The sequence below is a fragment of the Malaclemys terrapin genome, chromosome 1 (assembly GCF_027887155.1).
Source record: "Malaclemys terrapin pileata isolate rMalTer1 chromosome 1, rMalTer1.hap1, whole genome shotgun sequence".
NCBI classification, from domain to species: domain Eukaryota; kingdom Metazoa; phylum Chordata; order Testudines; family Emydidae; genus Malaclemys; species Malaclemys terrapin.
Genome location: NC_071505.1, coordinates 236,539,558 through 236,552,280, shown reverse-complemented (window position 1 = coordinate 236,552,280; position 12,723 = coordinate 236,539,558). Strand labels below are relative to the sequence as shown.

Genomic DNA, 12,723 nt, shown 5'->3' with positions numbered 1-12,723 from the left:
TTCCAGAAAACCTTCCTTCATCAAGATGGCCTCTATTACAGCTTCCATTAGAGACTGTTTCATGTTCAGATTTGATGGCTTCTGGTGAACCAAGTCAGGAAGCAAATGCCTGTCAAGGATCCTTCATTGGATTGTTCTACTAGATCCCTCATTGGGACTTCAGGCCCTTCCTGGTTTTACTACAGGACTGATAGCCTGAACACCTCAAATAATCATTGTTTTCCTGTGAGAAACACATAGGTATCTCATAGGGAGCTAGGTGGTCACTCAGGTAGATAGGACCCAAACCACATGGAGCTTTATAGGTCAAAAGCAAACCCTCCTGCACTCAAAGTACACCTTGAACTTTACCCAGAAATAAATTGGCAGCCAGTGCAGGTCACTGTGCTCCTAATGAGAAATACCATTGAATGACTGTGCTGCTGCATTCTGCGTCAACTGCAGTTTCTGAATGGTATAAACGTATAGCTCCACATAGAGTGCTTTGCAATAATCTAACCACCTGGTGACAAAGCATGGGTAACCTCAGCAAGGTCAGTATCTGAAAGAGAATGATGTAACCTCTCTGCCATGTGCAGATGATAAGAAGCACACTTGACATCTGCTGATACTGGGACACCCAGAAATAATTGGGGATGTAATAAAATGGGCATACCCCTTAAAAGAGGAGTGTGGATATAACTTCTGCCATTTCCTCTGGTTGCTTCCTACTTTCTGTAAGCATTATCTAGGTGTTGTCAGGGTTGGCTTTTAGTCAGCAAGCCCTCACTCATAGTCCAACACAATAAATTGTTGCACTGCACCAATATGGCCTAAAGAAATGGAAATATGGATCTGGGTGTCATACTGAGGATGCCACACCCATATTTTGTCACTAATGTTCAGAGTCACAGTCTCTTGTTTTTTAGCAGCTGCTGTTAGAAGCCTGGGGTCTTCTTATTTCCTGATGATAGAAAAAAGCAGGGGTGTTTTGTAAGTTGGGTGTTTCTAGTTTATTTCTTGTGAGCCTGGAAACTCCCAGTGAAACAGGGAGAAGAAGGGGGTAATATTTAATCCTGCCCCAAAACTGTTTTGCAAGATGAACTGCATTAAACTAAAATGAATGAGGACTGGAGTGTTATTGATATTGCAGTCAAATGGGGTGAATAATGAAAAAAACAGGTTAGAATTATATTTTCAAATAAATGAGCCTATTGTACTCCACTGCTGTTTGTGCTGTCATTCATTATTCACAAATATCCAGTTGATCGCTGGGTTTTTGTGCAAATGTTTGTGAATCCTGAAAGTTTTCTGAATTTTAGCACAAATGATTATTCATCTGGAAGTCCATACCAGAGGTGCATTATTCATCATCCATTATTCTCTCTTCATTATTTTCCCACTTTAAAAGTTTCATTAGGGAAGCCAAAATAATACCATGTGATAAAGGTAACCAGTCACAACCTATGAATAGTAAATAGGTGAAGTGAACAGTTCATAAACAATCTACAAGCTGAAAATGTATTGCTGAAAGTATTGGGAGAATACGTGTGAATGAGGAATACTTTGAATAAATCAGAATCACTTCACAAATGATTCACAAAGAAAAGGTATTCAGTCTCAACTAATACTATTTTAACAAATAATTCAACCAATTTTACATTTCAGATCTCAAAGATAGGGCTGTTATATTTTCTGAGCAGAATGTGAAAAACTGCCTGTGAATTTAATTGAGACACACACATCAATGTCCGTTGCCATTGAGGAAAAGTTAGTCCTGATACACCTTTTCATTCTTCGGTCTTTATAAGACTACAATATTCTTTGATATAAGAGCAACAGGCTCACATACTGAAAAGTCACCAGGCCAGTTTATTTTATATTGGTCAATATTGTCTGCTCCACCTTGCTCAAGAATACAGAATATAGTTGAGAAGTAGATCATCAATTGCTGAACATTCTGTGAGGAAAATTTGAAATGTGCCTAACTAGTGCTTTGGGGACTAGACTGTTTGTATAATGACATTAAACTCCGTGTTCTATCTTAACCCTGAACAAGGGGTATTTTTTGACAGAGAAGAGTTTAACAAAATTAAAGGTACTTCCTTTTTTTTCTTTATCTATAGACAATGAGAATAGTCTTGAACAACAACAGCAGAGTTACTGTTTTAAAATCAGACTTGAATGCCATCATCAACCAGGGAATTGTGGACATTCCTGGAAACCCCTTGCAAAAGAAGTTTAGAAATATGGATGAAATGGAAAGTGACATGGAACTCAAATGTAATATTTTTATATCTTTTCTATTCATTGAAGCACTTGGCTCACATGTTATTTAAGCTTTAGCATTTCCCCGTGTTCGTTTATTCATGATCTGTCCTAAGTGGAAGCGTAGTCTTGCTATAACACTAATTATTGGAACAGGTCCAGTAAAATTGAGATTGGTGCATATAACATTATCCTCTAAGCATTAAAGGATAAGAATGATAAGCTTTCAGTTCTGGTTCTGTCTTACAGCTTTCTGTAGCAGCAGCAGCATTTTTATGTCATTATAACAATGTACTTTGAGCAAAATGTTGACAAATGAGTATATCTATGTTTTATTGTTAATAAAAAAAGAATGGAGAATTACATTTTGCATGATCCTGTGTTATTAACCAAATCACATTACATTATTTTCAAATGGACAGATTTGAATATTGTACAATGAACAGGACAAAGGTTATTGACCTTGCAATCTGTGTCTTTATACTATGTCATTTATAAACAACAAAATGCAATGTTTATATGGAGCAATGACATAATACATTTACCATTGTAATGAATAATGATAGGACTATAATGACAAGTTTAATTCTTAGAGTAATGGCTGCCATTTAAATTTATTAGTGAGAGATGGGCAACTTGGTCTACTGGACTGAACATATGACTGGAAAAGAAAATCTTGAGTTTTGTTCCTGGTTCTGTCCCTGACTTGCTATGTGAATTTGGATATTTAATCTCTCTGTGATTCTTTTTCCTAGTTCACAGAGTATTTGTGAGAACTAATTAGATTATGCTTATATAATGCTTTAAAAATCCAAAACACTTTATACATGCAAAGTATTATTGCTACTAGAATTAGTGAGTACCTTATTTTTACAGAAGTGGATTTATTGATTGTCCTTGAACCTTCTTGAAGGAAGAAGACACAGGGACAAATTCTACTCTCAGTTGTACTGGTATAAACCTAAAGTCTTTACTTTTGTTACAGAATAATATTGACTTTGGTGTAGATCACTATATAGCATTTGGCTTATAGTGTGTTAATTTTCAAACATTTTGCTTTTGCCACATCTGAACTGAGTTTGGGCAATGGTGGCTAAATTTTTAGTTTCTCAGGAAAATTTTCAGAAACTCCTTTTATCATTTGAAAGCAATTGTCTCCACATCAGCAGGTGAAAAAGACAGCTTTGTGAATCAAGTGAAAACTTAAATTAATAATCTGATAGTGTTTACAAACTCAGTCCCTCCATTCTCCTTTCACATTTGAAATAACCTCTACTCTTAGAGGGCCAAAATTTGCCACCCTTACTCATGGTGAGTAGTCATGTATTACAGTGATGGAAAAGGACACGAACCTGAATAGAATGGAATTAATTTCAGAGTTAGGTGCCACCCCGCATTAATGGGGGTGTCAATATCTGGTCCAAAATCTATTAATATGTTATGAGCAGTTGTTTAATGTGTTTTTTTTTTTACATTACTGCTAAAGAGAAGTGTAAACCAAATGCTGCAAGCAATGCATATTCCTTTTAAATTTTATAGGCTTGAATAACTTGATTTCCTTGCTGGATACTTCCACAGATGTTAGGGTTTTCCTGAACTGCATGTCTTCAAATCTTCAGGCTTTTGTCATTCAGGTACAAAATTAACTCATTATTTAAAAAAGAAAAAAACAATCATAAGAACGGCCCTACCGGGTCAGACCAAAGGTCTATCTAGCCCAGTATCCTGTCTTCTGACAGTGGCCAGTGCCAGGTGCCCCGGAGGGAATGAACAGAACAGGTAATCATCAAGTGATCCATCCCCTGTCACTCATTCCCAGTTTCTGGCAAAATCACACCATTTATCATATGTTTGTCTTTCATGTTACAATCAAGTTAGTTGTTATCCTGCTTGTCAGTAGTTTGCAGCAGTGGTATTGCATACCAATACTCAGACTAGAGTATCAAGATTACATAAATTATGTCCAAGAAGAAAGTAATTGTTAGATAAAAATTCCATCTTTCCATGCATCCTGTATAACCACACAGCTGGGAATGCAAGTATCTGGTCTAACTTCATATCCATGACACATTACCTTCCTTTATAACCTAAAACCTATAAGAAAAGGCAGATAAGACTGAGAACTGTGCTTCATGATTTAGGAGATGCTAAAATCTGAGCAGCTGGTAGAAAAGGGGCTTTTCCTACTGAAATAGCTGTGCCTATGGAAATAGATGTAACTATCTTAATACTGTGCATACTTCTTCCCCTGCCTCACCAGCCTTTCAATATTTCCTCCAATGGTAGATCAGAATTATCAGTAGCTGCAGTGGTGCTGGTAGTTTGGGCTAGATGGGATAATCATGTAAATTTAAATGGAGTTATTTACTTTCTTTTTTTTCCTTGGAAGGAGCAGAGGAAGCTGTACTCCCTGTTAATTATTCCGTGTTAGTTCCTGTTGTGATTTTTTAAAAGTAATAATAGTACTTTGAACTTCTATAGCATCTTCCCTCAGAGGATCTCAGACTGCTTGTACTGTTTTTATTTCTGTATACAAATTGCTTGTGAAGTCTTCAGTACTACATGTACATTCTTTATTTGACCTTATCATGAGTCAAGTCATTGTCTATTTACAGCCAAGCAAGAATAAAGAAGAGTTTAGAAAATTAGCAGCTAACTTCCAACTGAGATGGAACTTCCTCTTAACTGCAGTAAGCAAGGCAATGACACTGTGCCATACTGACAGTTTTGGTAAGTCAGAGCTCTTTTCATGCTCCGTGCTGCAATGAACACGGGCCCAGATCTTTGTTCCCTTTGTGTCAGAAAAGTCAGTTCCAATCTCTCATTGGCATTGACTCCTAAACCTCCAGCAGGCCCGTACTTTCAGGACACTTCAAGGTCTGGTCTTCTCAGTTGCCTTCAGGCACAAGGGCAAGATGAAGAAGAGAAGCACTGAGAGATCTTTAACTATTCTCTTGACTTGCTATCCAGATCGGATGTTTGCTTCAGGAGGGCAATTCTGCAATTCTTGTTTAATTAAAACTCCTTAGCCCATCCTCCTGGGGATTGCACCGACAACTACACTTCTACAAGTGGAAATATGCAGAGACCATCTCAAAGAAGAAAAAATGGTTACCTGCCTTATTCATAGATTTTTTTTAAGGACAGAAGGGACTACTGTGATCACCCAGTCTGACTATCTGCGTAACACATCGCCACACACTTCCCTGAATTAATTTCTGCTTCGAGTCGAATAGCTGTGATTGAACTAGAGTATATCTTTTAGAAAAACATCCAATCTTGATTTAGAAATTTCCAGTCATGGAGAATCCACCACAACACTTGGTAAATTGTTCCAGTGGTTAATTACACTCACTTAAAAATTTGCACCTTATTTCTAGTCTGAATTTGTGTAGCTTCAACTTCCAGTCATTGGATTTTGTTATAGCTTTGCCTGCTAGATAGAAGAGCCCTCTGTTATCAGATTTCTGTTTCCCACATAGGTACTTCTGACCAGGGATCAGCAATCTTTGGCCTGTGCCGCTTCCCGCAGCCCCTATTGGCCTAGGACGGCAAACCATGGCCAGTGGGAGCCGCGATCGGCCAAATCTGCAAACACGGCGGGTAAACAAACCGGCCCGGCCTGCCAGGGTGCTTACCCTAGCGGGCCGCGGGCCAAAGGTTGCCGATCCCTGCTCTAGACTGTGATCTAATAATCTTTTAATCTTCTGTTTGTTAAGCTAAATAGATTGAGTCTCTCACAATAAGGCATGTTTTCCAATCCTTTAATCATTCTTGTGGCCCCTTGAAGTGGGGACACCAAAAGTGGACACTAATCCAGGAGCAGTTGCACCAGTGCCAAATACAGAGGTAATATAACATCCCTACTCCTCCTTGATATTCCCCTGTTTATACATACAAGGATCACATTAGCTCTTCTGGCCACAGCATTGCACAGGGAACTGAAGTTCAGCTGATTATCCACTATGACCCCCAAGTTTTTCAGAGTCATTGCTTCCCAGGATAACGTCCTCTGTCCTGTAAGTGAGGGCTACATTTTTTGTTCCTAGAGCATAATCCAATAAGAGCAGAGGCAGTTTTTCAATTAAAAATTAACAAGTTCCTAGGCATAGCACCTTGATTGAAGATCCTTCCTAGTTTATGCCCATGTAAAGTGTTCATTCCTTGTTAAGATTATTATTAATTGCTTGTTTAGTGCCAATAATGTGCTTGGTGTGGAGCAAGACACGGAAGAAGACTTGGTCTTTGCTGAGTGGGGTTTACAATCCAATGAAATCAATGAAGGTTTTTCCATGGGCTTCAATGGGCTTTGGTGCAGGCTCCAAGTTAGGCTTTTCAGCTTCACTCATACAGTTATATTGATTGAGCCTCAAACTATATGCAGTCAGTAGGATTTTTTGTTTGGGGAGGGCTGGAATTATTAATCAGTGTGAGCAAGGCAACAGATGATGGGACGTTGTTAAGCCTTGCAAAAGAAGGAAGATGGACAACCACACTGTCCCATATTGTTAAAATAAGGGGGATCCCCTTTAGTCCATGTTTAAAATCTGTACTTAGGGCATATTTTGCCTGCATGTTGGTGAGCAGGCACACATAGTTCAAGATTTCTTATTCGCTGAGTACTATACTCCAAATCCTATTAATATAACGACACCATGTGGTTTACAAAGGAAGATGTACCTGGTTAGGTAGAGTATTTATATGAAACTCTAAAAGTGATGATGTTGCAAGTGATTTTTGTTGTTGTTTAAACCTAGGCTCCTGGCATTTGTTTAATTTGCTACTTTTGGAATATGTTATTCACATTCTCCAATCCCATATAGAGGAGGAAGGAGATGGAACTCTCTCAGATATGCAGCAAAACGATTCACCTACCCAGCTAGTTCATGAACCTGCTCACCTTTGGGACAATTTTTCTGCTGAGCAGTTTCGAGCCGGAGCCCCAGAGCCAACTCGGGTAACTCTGACACAGAGCCAGAGTGATGTTAATCTAAACAGCATTATTCTCAGGGTCCTGAGCTGTCTGGTAGACTCAGCCACAGGCAACAAGGTAAAAGTAACAATACATTTGTTTAACAATAAAATAGAATTAATTTTCAAAACCCAACTGTGTGCGGATGTGTATTGAACGTCTAAGAGTAATATAAATAATATTGTACATATGTAAGAGTTTTCAGATTTTTTCTTCATATACTGGCAGCATACATCTTAAATCTTTCTAGAAAGCAGCAGCCAATGGAACTGGACACATGTTAATTGCACTAAGATTCAGACCTAATGTTATATTATAAGGAGTTGTATCCTGACCCCACTCCAGTTCCTTTGCTGCCAACCTTATCTCCCAAGATTTACCACCTTATACATGTCTTCAGTGACAAGAGTGGAAAGGTACTGGATTGGGGTCAGGGCTACTGCTTCTTTAGGTCAGCACATTCAGTGCCACAAGTGAGCATCGGCATGGCCTCAGAGTGACATCAGAACCTGAATTCTGTTAGCTTCAGCAGAACACCACACAACCCAGGTATCCCATCTCTACTAGCAGCCAGTGGTGTTATGCAACCCCACTCATCTGCTCAGCTCCATTATGCTTCCCACCTTCAACCTCCCGATCCTTACCTTCTCCCTCCACTTTGTCCTTCTCCTTCCCTATGCCTTTCCCCTAAACCACTCTACTCTCCATTTTTCTGCCTTCTCCCCCTCTATTCCTCCTTTCACATTCCTCCCTCATCCCTCTCTCATCACCCCAACTCTACTACTCAAAAAATAAATCACTTTAGAATGCAGGTTTTGGTATCACTGGACCAGGAGAAACAAGGTCTATAAAGATGCTGCTGGTGCTGTGTTCCCTACTGCGATTGTTGCAGAAACTACAAGAGAGCTGGAGCTTTTGGTGCTCCACCCCAAGAAGGCCGTAAGGAGGAGTCAACTGATAATGGGGAGCCGCATAGTGGTGGGTAATGCTGGCACCTTGTGTCTCTGGGACAGCCAGATTTCTTGACATAACCTTGTCTTCTCCTTGTCTTCACGAAACTCCTCCGTCTCTCCTGTCTGTCCAAGGTGCTGCTGCCAAAATCACCTCCCTCTCTCATCCCTTCAACAATATCACCCCCTCTGTGGGTCACTTGCCTGGTTTCCTGTTCCTCTGTATATCAAGGGTAAATTTCTTACCTTTGCACACAAACCCCTACCTTATGCAGCCTCTGCAAATATCTCTAAGCTGGTCTCATTCTGCCTTTCCCTTCTTCCCCTCTGCTCTGCCAACACCATTCTCTCACAGGCATCTCTATGCTTTCTTCCAAGCAGCCTGTTATGCTTGGAAAACCTGTTTGTCACACTTCCACCCTCATCTTCTTGAAGTCATTGCTGAAAACACAGTTCTTCTGTGAAGCCTACAAGAAATGAGAGGGAGGATTAGGAATAATAGTCATAAATAAAAACCCTTGAATCAGAACCATCAATATGTGTCTATGTCTTACTGAGTAACTCTGTAATATTATTATCACCCTTGTCCTTCCTCCTCCCTCCCATCTCTATCTGTTTATGACCCTCACTGAATGTAAACTACAATTTTTGGCATAGGGACCATGTTTTTACTTGCTATTTTGAAAGGCACAGCACAGTTCTGAATACGTAAACATCATCATTAATAATAATCATCTGGAGAATGGGTAAATATCAAGTTGTTTATTACAGAGCTTGCACTGTCTTTCCCTCAGCATGAGTAATGTTCATTCATCCATAAAACCCCAGCCTACACACTCTGTGCTTTCTCTGGTTACCTGTTACCAAATTAAAATCCCATTCAGCTGCACACCTGCAGGAGGATTATCTGCAGAGCACTGTGCTGTAGTCAATTCTACACCTACATTACATATAATACACTGTAAATCACAGGAAAGAGAACTAGGTTTCTTATAACCTCAATGGACAACAATGGCAAATAAGCAAATCAAATGCTTTGATTTGTTAAATGGATAGAAAAAATAAGGAAATAATTAACTGCATTATAGAAATCAATGGTGTGTCCTCATGTCAAATACTCTATCAAAAATGATATAAATGTGTTAATTAAAATGATTAGAGGCAGGGTAAATCCCTAGCCCCAAAGAAGGCAATGGTAAGAGTCCTATTGACTTTAACAAAACCAAGATTTCACCCTAACTAGGTATGCTACAGGAGCAAAGATTGAAAGGACCGGGGTTCTTTATTTTGAAAAAGAGAAGAATAAGAGGGGATATGACAGGGTATATACAATTATATATTATTATACTGAAGGCTAGTCTGGTGATTCTGTTAAACATATCCCACTTTATGAGGAGACTTAATTAAATGAAAAGGTAAAAAATTTGGGGGCACAATCCTGCAAGCACCTATGGATATGAATAATCTCACTGAATTCAACAACACTAATCATGTGCATAAAGTTATTCAGAGGCATAATAATATCTAATTCTTATATAGTGCTTTGCATCAGTACAGCTCAAAGCACTTCACTGTCTATATTGTAACTATTTTTACATCACACCTGTGAGGCAGGAAAATACTATTATCCCTATTTTACAGATGGGAGAACTGAGGCACAGAGAGGATAAGTGACTTGCCCAGGGTCACACAGGAAGGCTGTGGCAGAGCAGGGGCTCATTCCTGGGTCTCCCATGCCCTAGGCTAGTGCCCTAATCACTGGATCATCCTTCTTCTAAACATAAGTGTTTGCAAGAGCAGACCCTTGAAACAGATAACAGAAAAGACATTTTATTCAATAGCAGGAGGATCAGGTATATAATCTCTCCACAATGATAATATTTACACTTCCATGTTTTATTTGCAGCTCATCCAGGTCATGTTGGAAGACAAAGCTACTAAAAGTTCAGTTAAACTAAATCTTCCAGTTGGAAAGGAAGCACTTGTTACTCTGAAAGATGGACAGAGATTTATTATTCGCACCTGTGATTCACCGCAGAGTTGCACTAGCATTTGTTCCAGGGAAATCCAAACAGACTTATAAGAATTGTTTACAAGGGATTTATTGTACTTACCTGTATGCTTAATATAAATTTAAGAAAATGTTTTATTTTTCTGTGAAATTAAAGGGCTTTTTTCTGTAAATACTAGCTACAGAACTGTGTTAAAGTATTATTTATTAATTATTATTATTTATTTAAAGTTTTCATGTATTTAACTGTTTGGTTTATTTGAGTAAATATATAAGAAATCCTAACATGGAATGTACCTGCCTGCTTGGTTTTTGTTCTTCTCTGTATCTAATAGCTCTGTCATCAATAATGTTAAAGACCTACCTGAAACCACAATGCCAAAGACAGTCAACAGGAACTATGGAATGGACTATTAACCCCATCAAAATTCTTCTTTGTGTCTACAATATGGACGCCAGAGTTCAGGCTGCTATTTTGTCTTTGACCTATCCTATTATGCTTGGTATCTCAATTTATACAGAGCTCAGCTCTAATCTCAGATCCATAGATATGCGTTGCCATGAATCTTGGAAAAATTCCTGCTGAATGTCCCATTTCTGCAGAATACTGTGGAGTCAGTATCTCACATACAATGTTATTAGTTAAGACGGAATAGGTCCTATAATATGTAATTGATTTTCCCATATGTCCAACACAAAATTGTCTCAATTTGCTGTCTGACCACAACACAAGCAGAATTATACAGAAAATATTGGAAATAAATGTGTAGAAAATTTGTGGTATTCTACAGGATACTAAATTTATATCACAGCAGCATTTGCTTTGGGAGACTGACTAGCTGTGGTGTGGGCAACACTTGGGAATTAGCTTTTTCAAATAGTTTTAAGAAGCATTAGTACAGGAAGTTGATCCCACCATGTAGAATGTAATTCACTATTGCAAGAAATTGGGAGGCCGTGGAAGGCTTCTTGGTTGGAGCTCCCCTGACATTCCCTCTTTCTTAGGGTTACCATATTTTCATTTTAAAAAAGGAGGACACTCCACGGGGCCCCGGCCCCGCCCCAACTCCGCCCCCTTCCCCAAAGTCCCCGCCCAACTCTGCCCCCTCCCCTGAACGCTCCGCCCCCTGCTCCTCCCCGTCCCCTGCTTCCCGCGAATCAAATGTTTGCGGGAAGCCTGACACAGGGAGGCAGCAGGTAAGCTGGGGCTGGGGCTTGGGCTGGGGCTGGGCGCGGCCCAGGCCAAGAGGCTCTGGCCCCGGCATCTCCCTCCCAGCTCGGCTTGGGCCCTGGGGTGCTGGCCCCCGGCCCAACACCCCTGGCCAAGCACCCCTGGCCGAGCACCACCGGCCCCGGCCCCCGACCGAGCACCGCCGGCCAAGCTCCCGGCCCCACACCGCCGGCCCCGGCCGAGCACCCCCGGCTCCGCACTCCTGGCCCCGGCCCAGCACCACCGGGCCCTCCCTATTTTCCCGGACATGTCCGGCTTTTGGGATTTCCCCCCGGACGGGGATTTAAGGCCCAAAAAGCCGGACATGTCTGGGAAAATCTGGACGTATGGTAACCCTACTCTTTCTGCTTTTGGAAATCCTCACTTATCTTTCATATGCCTCCAAGTGGTTCTCAGCCCAGCCATTGGGAGGGAACTCAGAAGTGAGGAGGACAGTCCGGATAGCCTGACAAAGGGTCAAGTTGGGGTTATTTGCTAGAGAAAAACGGTAAGGGTTCATTCTGTTGTGGGGATGAGATTAAAAGTCTGGAGATCTTACATATGTTGGGGAAAGAAGGGGATTGAGGGTCAGAAAAGCAAGCCTTTGTGCCATTGTTTAAGAATATCTCCTATTTTCACCACTTTTGCAGGTGTGCTTGTAAATGAAGATGAAATATTGCAGATCTGGGAGTCTGTGATAAATAGCACCACATCCCTTACATGAAAAATACTTAACAGTTCAAGTGATTTCAGTTCATTTTTATTTATAAAAGTTCATATTTAAGATTAGAAATGCCACGTATTCTCACAAGGCAGTTCATCATGTAATGGAACAGGAGATCTAACTTAAGACCTGAACTGGGACATCCACTCTTCAGAACTGTAAGAGACTAGGACCTATAAAATGTATCTGAGTCTCCAATTAAAGGAAAAGTCTCTGATGAAAATTACACCTCTTTGCCCAACCTTAAATTCGCCCCTTTTAATAATTTGCACAAATATAATGAAAAGTTAATAACACATTACTAAGAGATAGTAAAATTTCATTTCCTTAGCAAAGAGTCTACTTCCATTGTGCTATAATGCTAACAGATAGTACACAATTACTTTAAAAAATAAAGTACAAATGTTGAGCTCCAATCCTGCACAGATTTATGCCTGTACTTAATAGGACTAATAGTGTATAAAGTTAAACACGTGCTTAATCTTTGCAGGATCAGGGTCTGAGTTGGTAAACATACCAATTAACAAGGGATACATAAACAAATCTAAAAAGGTAGGACAATTTCTACACTGATCTACACCTTGTAAAATTCCACTAAATCAGTGAGAT

At 40.0% G+C, this 12,723-nt stretch overlaps 1 protein-coding gene across 1 annotated transcript in view; it reads left to right on the top strand.

Annotated features, from left to right (window-relative positions):
• The window catches only part of RFX8 (regulatory factor X8), a 53,051-nt gene extending 42,735 nt beyond the window's left edge, over nucleotides 1–10,316 (top strand). The window contains exons 11-15 of the mRNA XM_054009920.1: nucleotides 2,106–2,262; nucleotides 3,787–3,881; nucleotides 4,863–4,977; nucleotides 7,005–7,297; nucleotides 10,076–10,316. Coding sequence (XP_053865895.1) covers nucleotides 2,106–2,262; nucleotides 3,787–3,881; nucleotides 4,863–4,977; nucleotides 7,005–7,297; nucleotides 10,076–10,252 — 837 coding nt within the window. The 3' untranslated portion in view covers nucleotides 10,253–10,316. The remainder of the gene's footprint in view (nucleotides 1–2,105; nucleotides 2,263–3,786; nucleotides 3,882–4,862; nucleotides 4,978–7,004; nucleotides 7,298–10,075) is intronic.
• The last annotated feature ends 2,407 nt before the right edge of the window (nucleotides 10,317–12,723 follow it).